General features: G+C 33.9%; 3 protein-coding genes across 3 annotated transcripts; 2 read left to right on the top strand and 1 right to left on the bottom strand.

The window, feature by feature from the left end:
- Positions 1-1,232: 1,232 nt before the first annotated feature.
- LOC104214541 (ras-related protein RABE1c-like) lies at positions 1,233-4,990 on the bottom strand. The gene is made up of 8 exons (XM_009764232.1): positions 4,918-4,990; positions 3,948-4,020; positions 3,748-3,848; positions 2,986-3,051; positions 2,714-2,811; positions 2,307-2,369; positions 1,909-2,001; positions 1,233-1,803 (listed from the first exon to the last, which is right to left on the bottom strand). Exons 1-8 carry the CDS (start codon positions 4,988-4,990, stop codon positions 1,720-1,722), a joined length of 651 nt encoding a protein of 216 aa, XP_009762534.1. The 3' UTR covers positions 1,233-1,719.
- A 6,947-nt stretch (positions 4,991-11,937) lies between these two features.
- Positions 11,938-14,945, top strand: LOC138886165 (uncharacterized). The gene is made up of 6 exons (XM_070167202.1): positions 11,938-11,953; positions 12,071-12,213; positions 12,301-12,426; positions 12,624-13,181; positions 13,572-14,000; positions 14,766-14,945. Exons 1-6 carry the CDS (start codon positions 11,938-11,940, stop codon positions 14,943-14,945), a joined length of 1,452 nt encoding a protein of 483 aa, XP_070023303.1.
- A 130-nt stretch (positions 14,946-15,075) lies between these two features.
- On the top strand, positions 15,076-15,671 carry LOC138886164 (uncharacterized mitochondrial protein AtMg00810-like). Its single transcript, XM_070167201.1, has 2 exons — positions 15,076-15,461; positions 15,572-15,671. The coding sequence occupies exons 1-2, from the start codon at positions 15,076-15,078 to the stop codon at positions 15,669-15,671; spliced, it is 486 nt and encodes a 161-aa protein (XP_070023302.1).
- The last annotated feature ends 11,455 nt before the right edge of the window (positions 15,672-27,126 follow it).

Raw genomic sequence — 27,126 nt, 5'->3', positions numbered from 1 at the left:
TACCATAAAATCAAAAGAATATTCATGGTTCATATACATACTTAAACATATTATTCTTTGAATTTGAGGCCAGATTCAAAAAAATAAAATAAAAATAGAAGACGTAATTTATCAAGTCAAACGAAATGGGAAAAGCACGAAGTCGTGTAACGATATTGCTCATACATGCAATATATGCAATCTCATAAAGTTTCTAAATGATTTCTTCTTAGATTATAGTGGAAATTAAACAAATACAATAGAATAAAAAAATTCAAGATCTACGTCGAACAATGCATATCCCAACACTAAAGCAACACCTACTATAGTTTTAACTCAGAATTAAAAGTAAACAGAAGCAATCCACAAGTGGGAAGAAGAATATTTTTTTTCAAAACTCAAGGTTTAATATGCATAAAATCCTATGGAGCAGAAATTTGGTTTTCAACCGAGGGAATTTAAATATTTACACTTATAGCCTATTCTACTAAAAATACTTATAGCTTTTACTCTGCTAATTAGAGTCCGCCGAATAAATATAGCTTGGTACACCCTTAAAAATAGTTTCTTTCTCTTAACACCTGACATAGTTCAATATTAATTTCTCGATCCATGAAGCAAGAACTTTGCATAAAGCACCATCAAATTATTAAGAAAATAGACATACGAAGTAAAATTTCAGAATCATAGAAGCGTCAAATATGATAATGTCAATAAAGCAAGACAATTGATAACTTGATATGAAGTAGAGTTGTGGGTAAACTTTAGCCGCTAACGAACTTTCATTATTAGGTTTTTTATAGATGCATTTTTCTAATCTAAGTAGGTTTTATTCAGATTTAAAAAATATTATAAAAATAGTTAAAAGACTATTTTGTCTAATATAAATCTATTTAAAAGGGGTAAAAAAAAAGGCGAACGATATTTCGCTAAGCGTCTTCGTGCTTTTAATATAGTATAGGTATAGAAGTTTAAGACCATATATTTCAAAAGTTTGATAGCTACACAAATATTATAATATGATTAAGACCATAAATTTCAAAAGTCATCAATACTTTCTTAAACACTGTGCTAAGCCAAACCATGTCACGTAAATTGAAATTGAAGAAGTAATTTTCTGTCTCACAAATCACAGTCCTCCCTAGAATATTTTCTTTCATGAAATAATACTTATGCCTAGTTTTTAAAAACCAGATGAATCAATTCATTTTTTTTCCTATGTACACATCATCCTTAAATCCAAATATTCCCAATGAATAAATCCTGCAAAAAGCTCCATATATTCATTGTAGAAGTAGTATTTCTTACATGTAAACTTGAGAAAGGGTTAGGCTACCTTGGGCTAATGAAGTAGAAAGAAACATAAAAGGTGTAATAGTAACAATTTTGACTTCTCAGATGGTGATCAACCTATTTTTCACACTCTAAGACAAGTTTCAAATGAATGCAAGCAACCAAAATATAACAAACTCCCAAAATATTTCCTTCAAAATTAGTTTTTGCTTGCCTTTCTTGGTGGTTCAGATCAATTTAGTGCACAAGGGAGGAACTAAACGGTTACGTACGAGTTTAGTCAAACCCAGTAGTTTTAGTTCAAATCAATTAAATATGTGCAAACTTAAATTTAAAACTCATTTAGTAACACATCATTGGTTATCCTAGATCTGAAAACTCATAAAATTTAAATTTTGACTCCGCCTCCGCATAGTGCACCTGCTCCTCCTGTAATGATCAATCCATTTATGAACCACAGCAAGATGATAATTGGCCAAGTTGACCACCTCTAGCTCCTGCATCTGATTGATTAATATTGATCGCCGCAGCCTGTAACATCACAACTATTAGCCTCCAATATTTGCGAAAAAGAAAATATACATTTTTTTTCTTTTTCGTTTAATAATCTTAACCAAACTAAGATCAAGTGAATACCTCTACTCTGAAGTCTGTATCTGAAAGCCTTTGCTTTATATCATTTGCTATTGAGAAGAAAACTTGTTCCACATTAAGAGTTGTTTTTGCACTCTGCAGGGAAACAATCTTTTAGAACATTAGAGGAACACTGTTTAAAAGCCGGAAAATATTCCAGTATAATATACTGGAGTTCAAATTTTTTACATGTGAACTTCCAGCATAATATACTGGAGTTCCAGCATAATATGTTGGAAGTTCATACACATGTGCTCCAATCTCAGTATATTATGCGGGAACTTTCCGTGTGCTGGATTTCCAGCTTAATATATACTGGAAATTCATATACAGGTACAACATTATCCAGTATATTATGCTGGAAATTTTCGTGTTGTAGCAAAATAGTGGCTCATACTCACAGTTTCAAAAAATTTAATCCCGTACTCATCAGCAAGTGCTTGGCCGGTAGAGGTCGGGACTACCTACAAAAAGTCCAATGCAACAGAATATTAGACTCGAGAGGCTCATGCATACTACTCACTAACACATAAAACCCCTAAACGCAAGCTTGCTCGAACACCATAGTTATAAGAATTTTAAAAAAAAAAAGGTTCTTATGTCTTGCATTTTCTATTTTTCTTTTTCTTTTTTTTTGGGGGGGGGAGGGGGTTGGTAAAGTGATTGATAGAGTTCAAAAAAAAAAAAGAATTCTACCCAACATTTACTATGTCAGCGTTTGGTCGGAATACAGATAAAAGAAGAGGAAAATTCTAACAACCTTTCTAGTTATTTCGTTATTTGTTCGACCAAGCAAGAATCTACGTACCCTTTTGCTTTCATCCATGTCAGCCTTGTTTCCTACAAGTATTTTATTGACATTGTCTGAACCATGCTGCTCAATGCTACGAATCCAGTTCCTAATGTCTGCAAATAAGAGAATTAAAGGCAATTACAATTCATCCACAACGGGAGAAAGGAATACGTAGGAAAACTAAGGCATTTCTCCGGCACAAGCATGTGATGGCAGAGTTATCTGGATTCGTCCAGAAGAAAGTTGAGCTCATATATTAGAACTATATTTTAGGGCAAAGAACTTACTGTTAAAAGAAGATTCATTAGTAACATCATAAACCAACAATATACCCATTGATCCACGATAGCAAGCTGGAAAAATTTGTAAGCAGAAAAGGAGGAGGAGTCAATAAGTATACAAATAAAACCACAATGCAGGGATCTAAGATGAATGTTTTTGTAAGAAAAAGTATCAATAAAGAAGAGAAGAATGCATAGATATCTCCAAATTCTACATCTAACAATGTCTATACATAACTTGATACATAAAAAAAGGTATTCTACGGCTCGAATCCGTGACCTCCTGGTCACATGGAGACAACTTTATCAGTTACGCCAAGGTTCCCTTCAATAACTTGATATATGAGATATATTATAACCAACACTATTAATTCTTAGGTGCTAGGGGCTGAGGGGTCATGTTGAAATGTAGGGATGTGTGACGCCCATCACGGAGAGCGGACCGACAAGAGACGGGGTCAAAGAGTAGGACGGATAGGTTTCTGGACTAGCAAATTTGTGAAGAAGGGGTCCACATGACACTTTAGGCGAATCCCGCGTTGTAATGGAAAAGGAAAGAGAAAAGTTTTATAAGGCATAACACAAGTGTGCGATTTTAGGCTCAATGATAACGTAATACGAAGGAAAAATTCCGTGAGGTCTGTTGGACCAAAGCAAATAATACGTGCCATGGATCATGACAAGATGAACAAAACAGGGACAATGACATGACAAACAATAAGATTTCGTGGAAAGATTTCTGCTGAAGAGACATAAAACATTAATTACCAGTAGTGATTGATTTGAATCGTTCCTGACCAGCTGTATCCCAGACTTTAAGTTTGATCCCCTTGCCATCGAGCTGAATGGTCCGTGTTTTAAAATCAATCCTAACAATTCAAAAATAGAGTTATTCAAAAGTGAGAAGCAGTTTCTAGAACTATAACAAACCATATAATAAAACTCTCAAAAGGAGAGAACTTAATTACCCAATGGTGCTGATATAATTTGTGGTAAAGCAACCATCAGAAAAACGCGAAATAAGGCAACTCTTACCGACACCTGCGTCAAAGATACAAGTTTTCTATAAATTCTAAAATTCAGAATCCATAAAATTAAAATCCCGATTCCGCCTCATATAAGTGAGAAGAGCATCAAGAATATTGTAGATAATAGTCTCTTTAACCGAAAAATAAAATTATACCTTAATCTAAGCATTATTTCATACCGGATATAACATGAAATAAATTCTAGTAATATTAGCCATACCACTATTGTTAATTCAGTATATTAAAATTCCTGTATCATAATAATCCATGTATAATTAATTTGTGAACCAAACGGCCTCTTAGAAGATTGTTGCAAAACCTCAGTTTTGCCAAGGGACAAATAAGAATGCAGAAGAATGAACTAATTAAATCTAGACAAACTAAAAGCATGGAAGTTATACCACTATTGTTAATTCATGGAATCAATTATACCGGCATTAGTTATACCATATTGTTAATTCAGTGTATTAATTTTTCCGTATAATAATTCATGTATAATTAGACAAACTAAAACCATATTATATCTAACCAAACTCAATTAAAAAAAAAATCCTCTTCAATGTTCATATATATAGACGCTAAATCTATAGAGAACCCAAATTTCCAATCCTTACAACAGCCAAAGATCATAAAAAACGATAGTCAAAATTTTTCGAAACTAATCCTATTGATAAAAGACGTTGCAAAATTTGTTTACTCAATCAAGTCAGTTGAAGGTAACATTAATTGAAAGCATATTGATTAATTATTTTTAAAAAATAGTAAGTAACCTGCTATGGCAGATTAAATTACATTATAATATAACGTCAGTATATATATCTTAAATTGTAAAAAGATCATAATGTTAAAAATAAAAATTAATATATGTGATAGGTCAAAAGGATACGTAGGAGAATGTAAAATCACTTACCGCTATCGCCGATCAATAGGAGCTTTACGACGTAATCATAATCTGCTCGTGCCATTGCTAGTGATGCAGCCATTGAATACTAATATTCTAAATTTTCGACTAAGTCAATATCTACACACCTCTGCGCATAATTAATCACAGAAACCAACTTAAAGAAAGAACAGTGATCTCAACCATATAGCACTATCTTCAACTCGAACTATACATAAATATACTCTATCCCTTCTAATTTTTGTGATATTCTTTTCGAGAGTTAATTTGACTAATATTTAAAGGTGCCACATAAATTGAAACAAAAGGAGTGTCAAAATTATAAAATAAAATAAAACATGCATGAAGTAAATTTGCAGTAAAAATATGCATGAAGTGAATCACATTATGCAAATAAGAATGTCCTGCAACACAAAAGGAGAACTAAAAAAGATGGTTTTTTAAGTACCTGTAATTTTGAAACAAGAGCAAAAAGTTTGGGTGAGACTTAAGAATGAAGACAAAGTAGGGTATTATATATTGTTGTGATTCTCAGATCAATATGAAGATTATTTAGGAGGTAAAACAATTCTATTTCACAAGAATAGAATTACAGAGAATTTACACCAAGAATTTCTCTCTACAAAAAAACCTCATCAAACTCTCTTTTTTTTTTCACAATCTCTTCCTTGATTGTATTTCAATCTCTCTGGATTGATTTTCTGTGTAAAACATAAGGCTCTATTTATAGCCTTAAAGAAGGTGGTTGGTGGTTGAATTGAGGCTTCAACAATGGAGGCTTCTAGAATGGGTTGATGGCTTCAACAATGGTGGGCTTCTAGAATTGGTAGTTGGCAGCAGCTGAACTTATCAATTCTCCCCCTTCAGATGCATTCCAACACAGCTACTATTTGAAAGTTATTCCAAATATGTCTCTGCACAGCTCTAACTTTTCTTGAGTGACCACTTTTGTTAACATGTCTGCTGGATTCTCCTTCGTATGGATCTTCACTAGTTTCAACAGTTGTTGATCCATCACCTCGCGTATCCAGTGATAGCGAATGTCGATGTGATTTGTCCGAGAATGATACATTGAGTTTTTGCTTAAATCAATTGCACTTTGACTATCACAATGTATCTTATACTCTGTTTGATTTATCCCTAGTTCTTGGAGAAACCGCTTTAGCCACAACATTTCTTTTCCAGCTTCCGCTACAGCAATATACTCTGCTTCAGTTGTGGATAGTGCAACACACTTCTGCAATCTTGACTGCCATGACACAGCTCCCCCTGCAAAAATATAAGCATATCCTAAGGTTGATTTTCTTCCATCATGATCTCCGACCATATCTAAATCTGTATAGCCTTCCAAGACTGGATCAGCTCCCCCAAAGCACAGACTTGATTTTGAAGTACCTTTAAGATACCTGAGAATCCACTTAACTGCCTCCCAATGTTTCTTTCCAGGGTTAGAAAGAAAACGACTTACCACACCTACCGCATGTGCGATATCTGGCCTCGTGCAAACCATGGCATACATCAGACTTCCAACTGCTGAAGAATATGGAATTGTAGACATCTCCTCAATCTCTTTCTTGGATGAGGGGCACAAACTCTTGCTCAACTTGAAGTGATTTGCCAAAGGGGCACCTACCGGTTTGGCATTACTCATATTGAACCGTTTGATCACCCGTTCAATATAATTTTCTTGAGATAGCCATAACTTCTTGTTTCTCCTATCTCGAGTTATCTGCAATCCCAAAATATGCTGAGCTGGACCTAAGTCTTTCATTTCAAAGGACTTAGAGAGTTCTTTGTTCAACTGTCTAATTTTTGTTGCATCTTGTCCGACGATCAACATGTCGTCTACATAAAGTAGAAGTACAACAAAATTGCCATTCGAAAATCTCTGAATGTAAACACACTGATCTGCAACAGTCCTTTTATATCCTTGACTTACCATAAATGAGTCAAACTTTTTGTACCACTGCCTCGGTGCTTGCTTTAGGCCATATAAACTTTTCGTAAGCTTATAGACGAGGTTTTCTTTTCCTGAAACCTCAAAACCTTCCGGCTGCTCCATATAGATTTCTTCATTTAGATCACCATGAAGAAATGCTGTCTTGACATCCATTTGTTCAAGCTCCAAATTCAAACTGGCTACCAATCCAAGGATGATGCGGATTGAAGTCAATTTTACAACTGGTGAAAATATTTCATCAAAGTCAATTCCCTTTTTCTGTAGGAATCCTTTGACTACTAACCGGGCTTTGTGCTTCACCACCTTTCCGCTGCCATCTTTCTTGAGCTTGAATACCCATTTACTCTTCAGTACCTTCTTTCCTTGTGGAAGTTTTACAATCTCATAAGTGTTGTTTTTCTGTAAAGAGTTCATCTCTTCGGTCATTGATTGCATCCATTTTTCTTTATCCTTATGAGATATAGCTTCATGGAAACTCTCTGGTTCTCCATCTTCAGAAAGTAGAATATACTCGATTTCTGGGTATCGAGTTGATGGAATCTGACCTCGTTCAGATCGACGAGGTTGTTGATTATTAGCTTCAGGAGGTGTACCATCATCGTTCCCCTGTGATGGTTCTGTAGTTTCCTGAGGGGTTTGTGCCTCCCCCTGCCAAACATCCTCCTGTTCTGCTTCTGGTACTGCTTCATGCTCCCCCATGCTATTTGTGTCAAACTGCAATGGTAGTGGATCTGGACCAACTTTTTGGGCACTGGAACCTCTTTCATAAGACATTGTGGGCTTTTCAATGTCTTCAATTGTCTGGTTTTCGTGGAATACAACATCCCTACTTCTGATCACCGTCTTCTGTATTGGATCCCATAATCTATACCCAAATTCTTCATCTCCATAGCCTATGAAGATACATGGTATAGTTCTACCATCAAGCTTCTTCCTGAGCTCCTTGGATACATGTGCATGTGCTAAACAACCGAATACCCTTAAGTGAGAATATGAGGGATTCTTACCCGACCATATTTTCTCTAGAATCTCAAAATTCAACGGGGCTGATGGTGACCGGTTGATTAGGTAGCAAGCGGCGCGAACAGCTTCTCCCCAGAATGGCTTAGGCAGCTTTGCCATACTGATCATACTTCTGACTCTTTCCATAATTGTCCGGTTCATTCTCTCGGCTACTCCATTGTGTTGTGGGGTGCGTGGGACCGTCTTTTCATGTCGAATCCCTTGTTTCTTGCAATAGGAATCGAACTCCTTGGAAGCATACTCGCCTCCATTATCTGAGCGAAGGCATTTTAATTTCTTTCTCGTTTCACGCTCTACCATGGCATGAAATATCTTGAAATAATCAAAAGTCTGGTCCTTTGTCTTTAAGAAGTACACCCACACCTTTCGAGAAGCATCATCAATGAAAGTCAGAAAATACCTACTGCCGCCAAGTGACTTCTCCTCCATGGGACCACAAATATCAGAGTGTACCAGACTAAGTAACTCTAATTTTCTGGTTGAAGAAAATGTAAAAGAGACTCTATGTTGCTTTTCGAATAAGCAATGATTACAAGGGTCTAAAGCAGCATTCTTGTCCATCCTGATAAGCTGCTTTTTCGTTAGAATTGATATCCCATTTTCACTCATGTGACCGAGTCTCTGGTGCCACAGGTTTTGAGATGCCTCTTTTTCTATAACATTGAGGCTGTCTGAACATACCTTCACATGAGTTTTATATAAGTTGCCACAAATATGTCCTTGAGCGAGAATCATAACCCCTTTCAGCAATTTCCATGTGCCTTTTTCGAAATAACTTTCATAGCCCTGTTTGTCAAGAGCTATACCTGATATTAGGTTTAGACGAAGATTTGGCACATGACGGACATCCTTCATATCATTGTACTCCCGATATTTGTTTGTATTTTGATATCACCAATTCCAACTATCTCACAGGAAGAAGTGTTCCCCATCGTCACTACTCCAAAGTCTCCTGCTTTGTATGTTGTGAAGAAATCTTTTCGGGATGTGGCGTGGTATGATGCTGCAGTATCTACCACCCATTCGTTTTCTTCTTGACTTGAGACGTGAAGGCATGTCTCTTCTTGGATGGAACAAATGGCTACCTCTCCGTGGGTAGTGACTAATGCATCTCCATCCTTCTACTTCAACTGCTCCTTCTCCTTATGCAATTTTCTGTAGTTCTTCTTTAAATGGCCCTTTATTCCACAGTGGTAGCACGCATATGATGACTTCCTACCATCCGTGGATTTTCCCCTACTCTTGCTTCTGCCTCTCCTCTTATCTTGACTTCTTTCTTGTTGTCTCCCTCTTTCTGTAATAAGGGCATGCGACTCACCATGATCGATGTCCTTTCTTCTGGCTTCTTCATTAAATAAGGCATCTTTAACCATAGACATGGTCAGATTTCCACTAGGAGCTGAATTACTGAGAGAGACTACCAGCGTCTCCCAGCTATCAGGAAGAGAACTAAGAAGTAGTAGGGCTTGCATCTCATCCCCGAGCGGCATGTCAACAGACGATAATTGATTTATCAAGCTCTGAAACTCACTGGTATGCTCGGCAACTGAAGTTCCATGCTTTAACTTCAAATTTACCAAACGCCTCATCAACAAGGCTTTGTTCCTAGCGGTCTTGGCTTGATACATCCCTTCTAACTTCACCCATAGGGCATACGCATCTGTCTCTTGTGCAACATGATGAAAAACGCTATCGTCAATCCATTGTCGAATTTGACCGATAGTTTTTCTGTTTAATTTCTTCCACTCTGCTTCTTTGGTGGAATCGGGGTTCCTACCCTTTGCTTCTATGGGATCAAACAAATCTTTACAACTGAGGAGATCTTCCATCCGAAGTCTCCACAATGTGTAATTTGTGGCAGTAAGCTTTATCATAGCTCCAGATGATGATGACTCTTCCATTATGTCTTTAAAATGGCTTGGTCAAAATTTTGGAGCAGAATCTCACCAAACGGAACTCACCAACACGTCCGGAATGGTGAAAAATGGTAGGATTGACTCTTCTTGGGTCAAAATAGGGCCTCCAGAAAATTTTCAAAATTTACACCAAACTTTTGTGGTTAAATCGAAAATATACTGAACTTGTGGGGCAGATTTATAATTTCAGTAACTTCAGGGGTTATTTCATAAATTTCTAAAAATTTTATGATGATTGGGCGTTGACTAGATGTTGACTGGATGCTGACGTGGCGCTGACTAGATGCTGACGTGGCGCTGACTAGATGCTGACTGGATGATGACGTGGCGTTGCCTGGGCAGTTACTATTCATCATCTTCTTCCTTGGGCAGAAGAAAAAAAATTGTCATAACTTCTTCGTTTTAGCTTTGTTTGGCCTCCGGAAAATTGCGTTGAATTTGTATCGACGCAAGGAATCTAATGAAATGATCAAAACACACCGAAGATCACGTTTTCGAAAAACGTAAATCCGGGTTGAAATTTTCAGTGTTCCGATATTTCTCGATGAACACAGAATCGAGGGCTCTGATACTACTTGTTGTGATTCTCAGATCAATATGAAGATTATTTGGGAGGAAAAACAACTCTATTTCACAAGAATAGAATTACAGAGAATTTACACCAAGAATTTCTCTCTACAAAAAAAACTCACCAAACTCTCTTCTTGGATTGTATTTCAATCTCTCTGGATTGATTTTCTGTGTAAAACATAAGGCTCTATTTATAGCCTTAAAGAAGGTGGTTGGTGGTTGAATTCTTCATTCAACAATGGAGGCTTCAACAATGGTGGCTTCTAGAATGGGTTGATGGCTTCAACAATGGTGGGCTTCTAGAATTGGTAGTTGGCAGCAGCTGAACTAAAAGGGCATAATTTGAAAGAAAAATAAGGTAATTATGACTTTTTTTTTTGGAGGTAACGATGACTTTAATTATGAAAAAACTATGTTTTAATTTATCTTTCTTGCTTAATGTTTTTTTTTTTTCCTTCCTTTGAATTGCTTGTTATTATTACTTAGGGTTCAACTAGAATTAAAATTCAAATTGTTTATCTACTTCGAATTTTGCTCGACACTGACGAGAAAAAGAATGCAATCAAAAGGATTGCTTGCTAGGATGATTAAACTCTTTTTATGCATTGATTGCAATCCCTGTTTAAGTCGGTGACACTTTTCTATTTCAAGAGGCTACTCTTATTTTGCTTATCGTAATTATTTTCCAATATACATGATTTTAAAATATATTTAACTTTGCATTAGAAAGTAGAATATTGTTTTAATAATTTTCAGTGAAAGAGAAATTTGTATTTGGGTTAGACTTTGTCGCTTGGAGGATCAGCTGCATTCATTTATATAACAGTATCGTTAGTTAAAATAATTTTTGGATTTTATAGGTTGTTACACACCTATGAAACATTCGATGTTTACATACTATTTGACTGATATAGATAAAAATTACCTAAAAGTTAACTTTTTATTCTTTAATGATATTTTTAAATTTAAAATCTCAAAAGAACGGAGACCTTGTGCTAGTCCAAGAGGAAGTTTAAAAGGAGAAGATAGATTTTAAATAGTATAACCTATTTAGGAAAGAAAGGTTTTCTTGATCTAGACAATTCTATCATCTTCTAACTATCTATATTTTTATTCTTCCAAAAAAATCAACTTTATTTTTCACATATTATATATTGGTTATAAGTCGGTTTTACTTTGGTTATTTATAACTTATCATTAGTTTTATCACACCAGCCATAATATATTTGTTGTATAATAAAAATAATTAACTATTGACGAATGATTCAAAGTAGGACTTGGTCAAATTTGAGTTTGGTAGTAGTGTCCTATATTCTTAGATTTATTAGCAGTAGTTATGGTATAGTTTTATGTTTTACTGGTAGTGGATAATTATTGCTTTATTAGTGATAGTAGTAACCAGTTTAGTGGCTTAGTAGACTGTTTATTTGTAAGTCTATATAAACGCAATGTTTGCTTCAGATTATTAATTAATGAAGTTAGGAAAATCCAGCACAAATATGTACTCCATCGCTTTTCTCCTCAGCTTTTCTATTCCGTTGCTTACTTTACTCAACATCTATGGTCACAAAGCCAGGTTACAGAGAGTGAGTAGAGAAAAATACAAACTTGAGTGATATATTTGAGACAAAGAACAACGACAAGTAACAGCGGTGCGTTGGTTGCGGCTCAACCACTCATTCTTGTCTTCAAGGGAAAAGGCTACGAGTTCCTGAGTATCCGTATGAAACTCTACTCAAATCTCAAGATCTTTTGGACTTGGTAGAACAAGGGTATGTAGATCTTGACGAAGAAAACAAACTGCAAGATAATAAGAAGAAAGGCGCTAAGACATTGGTGATGATTCAATAGGCTATTGATGATAGCATCTTCTCAAAGATCGCAACAATGACCGCATCAAAGTAAGCTTGGTCTATTCTGCAGAAAGAGTTTCAAGGTGATTCAAAGGTCATTGTGGTGAGACTGCAATCACTTCGACATAACTTTGAAACCTTGATGATGAAAAGTGGAGAATTCGTGGCTGATTTTTTGTCAAGAGCAATGGCAATTGTCAGTTAAATGTGATCTTACGGTGAGAAGGTTACATATCAAACCATTTTGGAGAAAGTATTAGGAAGCTGAACTCCAAAATTTGATCATGTAGTTGATACCATAGAAGAGTCTAAGGATCTGTCAACTTTTTCTTTTGATGAACCAATGGGATCTTTGCAAGCACATGAGGCAAGGATTAATCGATCACTTGAAAGAATGAGGAAAAAGCTTTTCAAGTGAAGGAGGCCACCACATACCATGGTAGAGGCCGTGGAAGAGGAGGATTTCGTGGCCGCGATCGTGGTAATGGAAGAGGCAGAGGTCGCTTTGAAGGGCAGCGACAGTTTAATGAAGAAAGAAGCAATAAGAGTGTTATTCAATGTAACCGTTGTCGTAGATATGGGCATATTAAAGCAAATTGTTGGTTCAAAGATCAGAAGATGAACTTTACAGCAGGGGTAGCAGGGAATGAGGAAGAAGAGAGCAACCTTTTTATGGCTCATATTCACAACAACCATAGGCCAAGTAATTTTTGGTTTGTGGACAGTCGTTGTTCAAACCATATGACAGGTGCCAAATCTTTGTTCAAGGAGCTTGATGAGACGCAAAAAATAAAGGTGAAGCTTGGCAACACAAAGGAGATGCAGGTTAAAGGAAAAGGCACAGTGGGTGTCGACACTAGCCAGGCCAAAGTACAAATGCTGGATAACGTTCAATTTCGTGGACAGCTAATGGCTGGTGGATATTTTCTTTTCTTTGATGACGATGCTTGTGTCAGTATCAACAAAAAGTCAGGAAAAAAAGGTTCATATTAGCATGACTCCAAACAAAATGTTTTCCGTTGGATGTTTCCAATTTGGAGAAGTTTGCTCTCGCTGCAAGTGCAACGGATGACTCAAAGTTGTGGCAATTAAAGTACGGGCATCTCAATAAAAAAAAAAAGGCCTAAAATTACTAAGTGATAAAGGTATGGTTCTTGGACTACCTAAAAGTGACTCTATTGAATTATGTTAAGGGTGTATTTATGGAAAACAAACTGGAAATCTCATCCTGTTGGAAAGGCTTGGAAGGCTTCAAAGTATTTTGAATTAATACATGTTGATTTATGTGGACCCATGCATACTTTTTTACTCTTTACTGACGATTGTAGTCGCATGAGTTAGGTTTATTTTTTGGAAAATAAATCAAAGACATTTCACAAATTCAAGCACTTCAAATCCAAAGTTGAGAAGCAAATTGATCTGCTCATCAAAGCTCTTCGAACTGATAGAGGCGGCGAATTCTTGTCCACTGAATTTAATCTTTTTTGTGAAGAAAATGGAATTCACAAGGAGTTGACAACACCTTATACTCCGGAGCAAAATGGTATCACTGAGCGAAAGAATCACACTGATGTAGAGATGGCAAGAAGCATATTACAAGTGAAGGGACTTCCAAATCAATTTTGGGTTGAAGCTGTGGCAACATCAGTCTATTTATTGAATCTTTCTCCCACAAGGGTTGTCATGAATCAAATTCCGTATGAAGCTTGGTATGGTAGAAAACCATATGTAATCTACTTAAGAACTTTTGGATGTGTTGCTTATGCTTTGGTAAATTCTCAATTTCATCATAAGCTGGATGAAAAATCTGAAAAATTACATTTTTATTGGTTATTGTATACAATATAAAGCTTACAGATTGTATAACCCACTTAGTCCATGACCATGATTAGAATGGATGTAGTATTTGATGAAAATGCAAACTGGGATTGGAGAGAAAGCGATGAGAAGATACGACAGCAAGTTTCTATGCCCATTGGAATTACTTAGGATGGAAGTCAACAGCTAACACCTACTGCTTCTACAGCTTCTCTAAATTAATCAACCGCGATATCACCTAGCAGAAGCTCTTCATCTCCAACTCTTGAAGAGTTTTCAGATGATGTAAATCCACAAAGACGATCAACAATACTTAAAAGGCTGAATCCTAAATATGCTAATGATATTTATGACCCCGGTCAATTTGCTCTCAATTTTGTAGATCCTATATTCTTCGAATAAGAAGCTAAAAACGAAGAATGGCAGAAAGAAATGTTAGAAGAGATGAAATCTATCGAACAGAATGGCATATGGGAGATGGTAGAATTACCAAAAGGTAAAAATACAATTGGTTTGAAGTGGGTGTTCAAGACAAAGTTCGCTGCAGATGAGAGCCAACAGAAGCATAAAGATCGTCTTGTGGCAAAAGTTTATGCACAATAATATGGTGTTGATTTTGAAGAAACATTTTCTACAATAGTTTAGTTTGAAACTGTAAAACTTGTTCTAGCATTGGATGCACAGTTGCAATGGCTAGTTTATTAATTTGATGTTAAGTCGGTATTTCTCAATGAAGACTCACAAGAAGAAGTTTATGTAGTACAAGTAGAAGATTTCATAAAAGGTGGCAATGAGACAAAGGTGTACAAGCTAAATAAGGCATTATATTGCTTGAAGCAAACCCCTCGAGCGTGGCATAGCAAGATCAATGGGTGTTTTCAGAAAAAGAATATATAAGAAGTGAAAATTAACCTACCTTGTATGTGAAGAAGGAAGGTAATGATTTGATCATTGTTGTCTTTATGTTGATGATATCATTTACACTAGCTCTTTTGCCTCTCTTGTGAATGAATGTAAGTCTCAAATGATGACTGAGTTTGAGATGTCGGATATGGGTTTATTACATTATTTTCTTGGCCTTGAAATCAATCAAGCTGAAGATGGAATATTTATTTCACAAAAAAGATATGACAGGAATATTCTCAATAAATTCGGCATGCTTAATTGCAAGCCTGTAGCTACACCTATAAATGCTAGTGAAAAATTACAGGTTAATGATAGAGCGCTGAAGGCTGAGGCTAAAACTTTCAGAAGCTTGGTTGGAAGTTTAATTTATCTAACCCACACTCGCCCCGTTATTTCATTCTCTATTGGCGTTATTTCTAGGTTTATGCAACAATCTTCAAAGGTTCATTTTGGAGCAGCAAAAAACGTTTTGGGCTATATTGCTAGAACTATAAACTATGGGATTTGGTACTCAAAAGTTTCCAATTTCATATTATGTAGGTTCACTGATAGTGACGATGCTGGATCACTGGATGATATAAGGAGCATTTCAACACATGTTTTTTCTCTTGGATTAGGAGTAATAACTTGGAGCTCAAAGAAGCAAGCTACAATTGTCCACCTCTGAAGTTGAGTACATTGCAGCCACTTCAGCAGCTTGCCAAGCCATCTGGCTAAGAAGGATCTTAGCAGAACTTCGACATAAGCAAGAAGGTACAACTGAGATAGACTCTGACAACAAAACATTGATCTCCATGACAAAGATGTAAACTATTTTCTTACGTGTATGTGGCCCAATAAGATTAGACCCATAATTAATATTTAATTAATGAGCAAATCTCATCCGTCCGATCGGTTACTTGATGGACGTACCGGATTAAGTGAGAACCTCTATAAATTGGTCCTCTCCCCACCCATTAGGGTTACCGTATTTTTATTCTCTCTTCCATCTCTAAAGGCGGCGGTAACATAAAGTTAGGGCAAGAGGCGAGAAACCAGTTTTGAATTAACGTTTCCGCTTCAAGATAATGGATTCCGCTTCAGGTATGTTTTCTATGGCAATTACATGTAAGATTATCATATTCAAGATCCTGGTATGAATTAAAGTTTATGCTTACATGTGGTATCATGAGCCTGGATTACTTGAACTGATAATCTTCATTAAAAATAATAAACCTTTGCGAATGAGTTGCTGTTTTGAAATTATGTATACCTACGGTAATTATGAAATCATGCTTTAAATCATTGGCGCAACCAGTGAAGTGATTCTTCAATGCCTTAAACCTTGTGAACTCTGTAACAAATAATTCTTCAACGCCTGAGTCATTAAAGACCTTGGGCAGCATCTTCTTTATTGACCTAGAGAAACAAAATTGTTTCTCTGTACTTGAATAGATTTTGTATTATATAGGTTATGATATTAGAAGATAACGATTATACTGATATGCAAGAATTTAATGATACGGGAGTAACGTTAATGATGCCTTAATGCTATAAATTGATTTGAAACTTTTTTTTAAAATTCTTGGACAGTATAGTAATCTGTTTTGTGCTATTAGGTTGGTGAAACTATTTATTGTTTATTTTATGTATGTGATCAATGTGTATATAGTTTGTTAGTCACCAAAGTAACCAAACTAGATTGTTTAAAGTATTCACATGCATAAAAACTTATGATCTCTATTTTATGTGTGCACTTATGTTATATAGTTTGTTAGTCACCAAAGTAACCAAACTAGTTTGTTTATAAAAATATGCATACATAAAATTGTAGTTTATCCATGAAATTAATGAAATGCCTATAATAAAAATTAGTGGATAAATTAATTTTCACTATTGCTAGAACTTAAGGATTTACCCAAAGGTGAATCAATTATTCTATGAATAGTGAATATGATGAGGTAAATTAATATTCTTAGTCAAATATATATTGTCTGTCCAAAGATGGCATATATATTTGGTTAAAAATATTTAATTACCTATTAAAGACTAAATGGCATTTAAATTATGATAGTGTGTCGTAGTATCTACCCAAAGGAGAATTGCGATATGCTTTAACTGTTTTGTTGAATCCATATTGATTTGTGAGCATGTATTATCTATTTTGCAGCTATTCCTTTTCATTCGCTTGCTTCGTCTGTTACTATGTTCAATGGATTGAACTTCTCTGAATGGCGTGAACAAATCCAGTTCCACTTAGGTGTGATGGTCTTGACTTGGCTCTGCTGAATGATAAGCCCGCTGCCATTACTGATTCGAGCAGTGCGGATGAGAAGTCTTTCTATAAAGCATGGGAACGCTCTAACATGATAAGCCTTATGTTTATGCGAATGAATATTGCCAACAACATTAAGAGTACTATTCCACAAACAGAAAGTGCCAGGGAATACCTGACGTTTGTGGAAGAACGTTTTCGTTCTGCAGATAAGTCTCTCGCTGGTACACTAATGGCTGAACTCACGACCATGAAGTTTGATGGGTCGCGTAGTATGCAAAACCATATCATCGAGATGACTAACATTGCAGCAAGACTTCAGACCTTGGGGATGAAAGTGGATGACTCCTTCTTGGTTCAGTTTATTCTGAACTCGTTACCTCCTGAGTATGGACCTTTTCAAATTAACTATAACACTATTAAGGATAAGTAGAATGTTAGTGAATTGTCCAGTATGCTTACTCAGGAGGAGTCGAGACTTAAGAAACAAGGGAATCATTCAATTAATCTCATAGGTCAAGGAGCTGGTAAAGGACTTAAAGTGAAGGCCAACAAGTTCAAGAAGAAGAAAGCACCTGCTAAAGCTCAACAGGATGCTAACAAGGAACATAAGGCAGATACGTGTCGTTTCTGTAACAAGGAAGGACACTATCAGAAAGATTGCCTTAAACGTAAAGCTTGGTTCGAAAAGAAAGGTACAATTAGTGTTTTTGTATGTTTCGAATCAAATTTAGTAGAAGTTCCTAATAATACTTAGTGGCTTGATTCTGGTGCAACTGCTCATGTATCTACTACGTTGCAGGGATTCCTTACGATCCAAACTACAAATCCAAATAAGGATTTCTTGTTCATGGGAAATCGTATGAAGGCTCCAATTGAAGGCATAGGGACTTATCGTTTGATCATGGAGACTGGACGTCACCTTGATCTATTACAGACTCTTTATGTACCTTCAGTTTCTAGGAATTTGATTTCTCTTTCAAGACTTGATGTTTCTGGATTTGATTTAAAGTTTGGAAATGGATGTTTCAATTTATATAAGAATGTTATTTTTTATGGTTCTGGCTTTCTCAGTGATGGTTTATATAAATTGAAACTCGATATTATTTTTTCTGAATCCCTTCTTACTGTTCAACATAATGTTGGAATGAAACGTAGTTCACTAGATGAAAGTTCTGCTTACTTATGGCATAGACGTTTGGGTCATATATCTAAAGAAAGGTTAGAAAGATTAGTAAAAAATGAGATTCTTCCGAATTTAAATTTTACTGATCTTTCTATATGTTTGGATTGCATTAAGGGAAAGCAAACCAAGCATAGCAAGAAAGGTGCCACAAGAAGCACCCATCTTCTTGAAATTATACACACCGATATTTGTGGACCTTTTGATGTTCCATCTTTTGGTGGAGAGAAATATTTTATCACTTTTATCGATGATTTTTCACGTTATGGATACATCTATTTGCTGAAAGAAAAATCTCAAGCAGCAGATGCTCTCAAAGTGTTTGTTAATGAGGTTGAAAGGCAATTAGATAAAAAGGTGAAAATCATTAGGTCAGATAGAGGTGGTGAATATTATGGAAAATATAATGAATCAGGACAATGTCCAGGTCCATTTGCAAAGCTCCTCGAGGAACGTGGCATATGTGCACAGTATACTATGCCAGGAACACCTCAACAAAATGGTGTTGCAGAAAGGTGCAATCGAACACTTATGGATATGGTTAGGAGCATGATAAGTAATTCCTCATTACCCAAATCATTGTGGATGTATGCTCTTAAAACCGCTGTATATTTATTAAATAGGGTTCCTAGTAAGGCAGTTCCAAAGACCCCTTTTGAACTGTGGACAGGAAGGAAACCTAGCTTAAGGCACCTGCATGTTTGGGGTTGCCCAGCGGAAGCTAGAGTTTATAATCCACAAGAAAAGAAATTAGATTCTCGAACAGTAAGTGGTTACTTTATTGGTTACCCAGAGAAATCTAAAGGGTATGTGTTTTACTGTCCAAACCATAGTTCGAGAATTGTTGAAACCGGTAATGCAAGATTCATTGAGAATGGTGAAGTTAGTGGGAGTGTTGAAAAGCAAAGTGTGGAAATTAAAGAGGTGAGGGTCAATATTCTATTACCCAGAAATGTGCCTACTTCCACACAAGTACCAAATATTATTCCAGTTGTTAAAGAATGTTTTGACAACACAGAGCAACATTTGGATGAAATACTTCATGAAGAAACTAACTCACAAATATCTAACACAAATGAACCACAAGAAATGTCATTAAGAAAACCTCAAAGAGTTAGAAAATCGGCTATTTCGGATGATTACGTGGTTTATTTGCAAGAGTCGGATTTTGACATTGGTCTTAATAAGGATCCGGTTTCATTTTCACAAGCCATAGAAAGTAATGAGTCTAACAAATGGATTGATGCCATGAAGGAAGAGTTAAAATCCATGGAATATAATAAAGTCTGGGATCTTGTTGAATTGCCAAAAAGTTCTAAAAGAATCGGGTGTAGATGGATCTTTAAGACCAAACGCGATTCAAATCGCAATATTGAGAGATACAAAACCAGACTTGTTGCCAAGGGTTATACTCAGAAAGGATGCATTGATTATAAAGAGACATTTTCGCCGGTCTCAAAGAAAGACTCGTTAAGAATTATTATGGCTTTGGTGGCTCATTATGATTTAGAGTTACACCAAATGGATGTGAAAACTGCCTTTCTTAATGGAGACCTCGAGGAAGAAGTTTATATGGACCAACCAGAGGGTTTCGAAACTAAAGGAAAAGGTCAAATGGTGTGTAAACTGAAGAAGTCAATATATGGACTTAAACAAGCCTCACGACAATGGTATATAAAGTTTAATGATACCATAACATCTTTTGGATTTGTGGAAAATACCGTTGATCGGTGTATATACCAAAAGATCAGTGGGAGCAAGTTTATATTTTTAGTCCTATATGTTGATGATATTCTACTTGCTGCTAATGATTTAGGCATATTACGTGAGACTAAAGATTTTCTCTCTAAGAATTTTGAAATGAATATGGGTGAGGCATCCTATGTGATTGGAATAGAAATATTTCGTGATAGATCACAAATATTATTGGGATTGTCTCAGAAAGGCTATATCGAAAGAGTTCTAGAGAGATTTAACATGAATAATTGTTCAGCAGGAATTGTTCCAATTCAAAAAGGGGACAAATTTAGTCTCATGCAATGCCCTAAGAATGATGTAGAACGAAAGAAAATGGAATCAATTCCTTACTCTTCAATTGTTGGTAGTCTGATGTATGCTCAGACTTGCACAAGACCGGATATTAGTTTTGCGGTCGGAATGCTAGGAAGATATCAGAGTAACCCCGGAATTGATCATTGGAAAGCTGCAAAGAAAGTTTTGAGGTACCTGAAAGGAACGAAGGATTACATGCTCATGTATAGGAGATCCAAGCATTTGGAAGTTGTTGGATACTCGGATTCAGATTTCGCTGGATGTATTGACACTAGAAAATTCACGTTTGGTTATTTGTTCCAATTAGCTGAAGGAGCAATTTCGTGGAAGAGTGCCAAACAGTCTGTTATTGCTACATCCACGATGGAAGCAGAATTTGTGGCATGTTTTGAAGCCACAATTCATGTATTATGGCTGTGAAACTTTATTTCAGGACTTGGGGTTGTCGACACCATTACCAAGCCGCTGAAAATTTACTGTGATAATTCTGCAGCAGTATTCTTCACCAAGAACGATAAGTACTCCAAAGGTGCCAAACATATGGAATTGAAGTACTTTACCGTCAAGGAGGAAGTTCAGAAACAAAGAGTGTCACTTGAGCATATTAGAACTGATCTCATGATTGCAGATCCGTTAACGAAAGGTTTATAGCCAAAGATATTTAAAGAACATGTACATAGAATGGGTCTTGGTTGTACTTATGATTGATGTATTTCTGATGTTTTGACACTCTGAGCTCATTTATATGTTTCTGATATACATTAATGATTTCCTGTTTCTCATAATGGTGTACACATTATTGTTTTGAGATATTACAGGATAAGTCTCAAAGAGACATTATTGTGGACCATAATATTTTATAGCTTATGAACCTGATATGATAAATTAATAATGTTGTAGTATATGGAAGGGAGTATGTAGACAAATTATGTATAACCGCCATAACTCACATTTACTAGTTTATCGTATTGTGGTATTTATGATGGACATTATAGAAGATATTTGTTTATGCGCAACTAATGTTCCTATATTAAATATTAATATTATGTGATTATTGGGCCAAGTGGGAGAATGTAAACTATTTTCTTACGTGTATGTGGCCCAATAAGATTAGGCCCATAATTAATATTTAATTAATGAGCAAATCTCATCCGTCCGATCGGTTACTTGATGGACGTACCGGATTAAGTGAGAACCTCTATAAATTGGTCATCTCCCCACCCATTAGGGTTACCGTATTTTTATTCTCTCTTCTATCTCTAAAGGCGGCGGTAACATAAAGTTAGGGCAAGGGGCGAGAAACCAGTTTTGAATTAACGCTTCCGCTTCAAGATAATGGATTCCGCTTCAGATATATTTTTTATGGCAATTACATGTAAGATTATCATATTCAAGATCCTGGTATGAATTAAAGTTTATGCTTACAAAAGAATCCAGCTTTTCACAACAAAACTAAGCACATTGATGTTTGCTTCCATTTCATCTGTGATTTGGTTGCGAAGGAGGAGATAATTCTGAAGTATTATAGCATTCATGAGCAATTATCTGATATAATGATAAAGTCTTTGGCAACAGACTACTTTGTCTACTTAAGAGCTTTGCTTGGTGTCTGTAACTTTGAATCAAGGGGGCATATTGACGAATGATTCAAAGTAGGACTTAGTCAAATTTGAGTTGTTAGTAGTGTTCTATATTCGTGGATTTATTAGCAGTAGTTATAGTATAGTTTTATGGTTTACTGATAGTGGATAGTTGTTGCTTTATTAGTGATAGTAGTGGTCAGTTTAGTGGCTTGGTGATTGTTTATTTGTAAGCCTATATAAAGGCAATGTTTGCTTCAGTTTATTAATTAATGAAGTTAATAAAATGGGAAATTTTCATAAAGCACTATTTTTTTAATAGTAATTAGTCATCTATAGATACCATTTGCTATATTACGGATTATTGATACTTTTTCTGTGGTTATAAGATGTATTTGATATATTTAAGCTATTATATTCATGAATACAATAGCAAAAGTAGGCGTGAATCAGGGAAGTCCAGCTAATCAGTTGTTGTATTCGAATGTATTCATGAAGTGAAACACGACATTACAGCTAGACAGATTATTGTATTTGACTGTATTCACGGCGTGAAATAGGGGATTATAATATTTTTAAAACGGAAAGTGAATCAATTAACATAATAGACTCCTAATATAACTCAATAAACTCAATTATAACACACAAATTTTTTATTTTCAGTTATAAAAAAAAATTCTCAACCGAAAAATACCCCAAAAATATAGCAATCTTCAGAGAAATTATATAATACATAAATTATATTAATTAAAAAAACATATGAATACATTCATGGCATATAGCGAGACAGTGAATACAATGAAATACATAGAATAGAGCGGGATACATTGAAATACAATGAGAAAAAAAGACAGTGAATACAATGAAATCCATAAAATACAACGAGATACATTGAATTACAATGGAAAAAAAAGACAATGAATACAAAGAAATACATGAAAATATAGCATGATATGTTGAAAATACATTGAAATATATTAACAGAAAATCAAGTTGCTCAGCCTCAAAATCCATCGTCTTTGTTTAAGAACAAACCCTAATTTTCGGCGAATCCGCCGTCGAGCAAAAACCTCGAATCTCACTTCCCACGCATCCTGTACATTGCTTCTGACACATGTTTGAACCAACGATAACCATTTTTGAATGATTTCTTGACTTTTCCTTCCATGGAATATATCTTATATTTGGCTACCCTCTTCTTCATTTTAAGCTCCGGCGTTGAATACTATGGTTGATTCTCTGGTAATTGATAGTTACTGGATTTTGAGGTTTGGTATTTGTGAGAAGGCATCATATCCGTCAACGTTGTCGTCGCCAAGAGAAGCGGTGGTCGGTCAATGAATCCGGTATTATTTGGAAGAGAGAATGACATGTATCAAATTAGAGAGAGAAATAAAATAGTATAACTGAATAGTGTATTTAGTGGCTTAGGGCTAGGAGACACCAAAATTAGATATTTTGCTATAAACCTTAAAAGGTATCTATAGAATATAATTTTTTTTAAATGGTATTTATTTAAAATAAATAAGGTGTTAACCTTTGCTATAGGAGGTAAAAATTCCTAATAAAATCCAGCACAAATTTGTACTCCATAGCTTTTCTCCTCAGTTTTTCAATTTTGTTGCTTACTTTACTCAACATTAATGATGTACAAAATATCATTTAGGTGCACAAATTTAACAAATATCGTATGCGACAATTTCAAAACGCCAGATTGGCTATTCGTCATCGGAAAAAATGGATATTTTGGGCATAAAGCACTCTATTGAAGGCTATTTGAGCATACAATCTATACACTATGTACACTCGTTGTATATAGAGCATAAATTGAATATACACTACTTATATACACATTATACACTAAACTTAATCTGTAATCAATGTGTCCTAAGTATGTGTACACTAAGTATATAATGGATTTACAATATATAATCAGGATACACTCAAGATGCATCAATTATACACTTTGTTGCTGCCATTCGAAGAAGAAAAAGAAGCAACCACTTATCTAAAAGAAGGCATCATCATCACTCTTTACCTCCATAACCACCGCCTTCAAGTTCACCAAATAAACCAACCATCAAGAATAAAAAAGCAACAACAAGAAGAAGAAGAAGAAGAAGAAGAAAAAGGAGCAACCACTTGTACAAAATAAAATTAAAATTTGAAGAAATCGTGTAAATTATGGTATCAAATCAAGAAAATAATGGGAGATATTGTATGTGCTCAGTGGGTTTGGGAAAGGGATTCATGTAAATGAAGAGAGAGAAATGATTTAGAAAAATACTTGATTTTTACAATTTAATGTTAAACAAGAAAACTACATCAGTTCGTAAATTTTAATATTTATGGTAAATAAGGGAACATATCAGTTATCCCTTTAAAATAGACTTAAACTGTTAACCATTGTATAATCCTAACAACGAGCTAAAACAAAAAATCAATTTTCTAATTGTTTATACTGGTAATAAAAGATAAATGAGTTTATTTTGTGTTTAAATGTATTTTGGGCTGCTAATCTGTTAATTCTTCAATTATTTTTGGGCAAGTTAAAAATAGAGGAAAAAACATAAGTAGACAATGTTTAAAAAGTTTTTACAGAATCACAACACCATTAATGAATTAACCCCCGATAGAAGCAAATATAAACTTTCTATAGCAGATTCCATTAAGTAGTTACCGATAATCACGTCAAAAGAAACCTCCTATTTTTATGCCTAAAAATATTCTCTTGCCAACAATTTCAATAGTAAAAATCCTAACCTTATTTGGCATGGTTCCTACTAGTCCAAACCATTAAAGGAAAAGAACACTTCCTCTCACCAACAATTTTTCTTTGAAACTTTAATGTATAATTTTGTATATTGAATGCCTAATTTAGTATTTATTGGTATTTGTGAATTAAAAATACCATGTATAATCTATATTATTATAAAAGCATGAATACAATGTCGGTTTACCAAAATAACCCTAAAATATAGCTATAGTATTAGACATAATTGTAATATTTCCTTTTTGTATCCGATTTGGTTTTTAATTTAGTTTAGGCTTTTTTTCAACAAAAATATATTAATGTAGCCCGTCTGTAAGAAGATTCGTAGGATTCCAACTTACATTCCAAAACCTAATGATATACGAACCTATTCAAGTTTTATAAATATCTTTATGAATTCTATTGATAATTAACAACAAAGAAAATAACACCCATGTGCATGCTTCTATTCGAATTGAATTTATTATGTGCTATTGATCTAATTTTATGATTTGAAAGATAAAATATTTTAAAAAAATAGTTCAATATTAGATAATATGGTAATTAAATAATATTAGATAAAAATGGTAATTAATATTAGATAATGTTGTAATATTTAAGAATCCAATATCTAAAACTTTGAATCTATATTATATTAAAAGGAGAGTAGTATGCATTGTGGTTAAACTAGGTGGCAAGCTTAATGGAAGTCACTTGGTAATTTTAGGACAACATTAATAATTAGAAATTATATATAGAAATATAATTAATGAAAGTAGTTTAATGAATCTTATACATAATCTAAATAGATCTTAGACAAATCTAATTTATATATCTATAATTAAATTTATATGTATATTTGTATCTATATCTATATCTATATTTATATATTGATCTACTCATAGATTTTTTTTATATATTAGCTAGAAATATGGAGGTGAAAAATTAATTAAAAAGTATAATAAAAAAATAAAAATATATAAAAACGTAAATTGAGATAACCTACAACTATTTATACTTTGGAGTAAGTTAAATATAGAATAAAACTAAAATTTACTTAAGATATTAAGGATTTGTTGAGTTTAAAAATTAAATAATTTCAAGCAGCAAAATAAGATCTTACATAAAGTATACAAATTATTTATAAGGTAAGAGAAAAATTAAATAATCAACAAAAGATATTTTAATAACAAGAATAATAAATTCATATTAATACTGATAAATTGTGCAAACGAATATTTTATACGTAAATATTACTACAACATTTAAATATAATGTGTTCGAACAATTAAGAAAAATATTTTTCTATGATTATATTTGAATTAAGTTCAGTTAGTTTAAATCTGAAAGCATAACATAATTTTTTAAAACTATGGTCCAATTAAAAAAATAGAATGATAAAAATTATTTGAATTTGAGATGAGAAAGTTTTTAAATTTTTATCTATATTATATTAGAATGAGTGTGGCAAAATAAATACTAAATTCAAACAGGCTAATAAAAATTCATATGATATTGTAATAATATTAGGTATTGAATAATATAAAATCAAAAATAACGAATAAATAGAGAAAAAATAAAAATTTAGATTTTTTATCATAAGAAAAAGGGTCAAACTTATTTAAATTTCAGATGAGAAAGTTTTTTATATTATACTAAGAAAAGTCATAATATAAGTCCACATAACTCAAGTCTAATAGTTAAAATCAAAAACTAAAAAAATTGAACAATAAAAATAAATTAGAGATAATGAAAGGACATTTATAAATATAAGTTTAGAAAATAAAATAAAATAAATATACAATACTTAAAAATATTATTAAATTTTAAATAATTTAAAATTTTGGAGCAATGGTTTTAAAACAAAATAAATATTTATTTCATAATTAAAAAATTATATATTTATCTTATATTATTAAATAAAAGTTGATAATGATATTAAATAAATTTACAAGTTAATGAAAAGCCACATAAAATGTAATAAGACTATACATTAGATTAAAAAATAGCAAAATTATGTTAAATTATTAGAAATTTACTATTAGAAATTAAAAGAAAAGGCTATTTGAATTTGAGATTAGAAAGTTCTTAAAACTATGATGCGAATGCTCAAATTATGGATAATACCACAAAATTGAAGTCTTACTTATGAATAAAACAATAATAAAAAGTAAAAATTTTAAATGACAAAATAAATTTCTAATAAAGGTAATTTTACAAAAATCAAATTTGTATCTTAAAACTAAAAAAGAAAGAAAATTTATGTAAAGAAATAAAATGACAGTGAAAATATTATTACAACATTTAGATATGTTCAAACAATTACAAAAATATTTTTCTATGATTAATAT

The sequence above is a fragment of the Nicotiana sylvestris genome, chromosome 2, assembly GCF_000393655.2.
Source record: "Nicotiana sylvestris chromosome 2, ASM39365v2, whole genome shotgun sequence".
Taxonomy (NCBI): Eukaryota; Viridiplantae; Streptophyta; class Magnoliopsida; order Solanales; family Solanaceae; genus Nicotiana; species Nicotiana sylvestris.
Note: the sequence above shows the minus strand (reverse complement) of the source record. Positions and strands in the feature narration are given on the sequence as shown.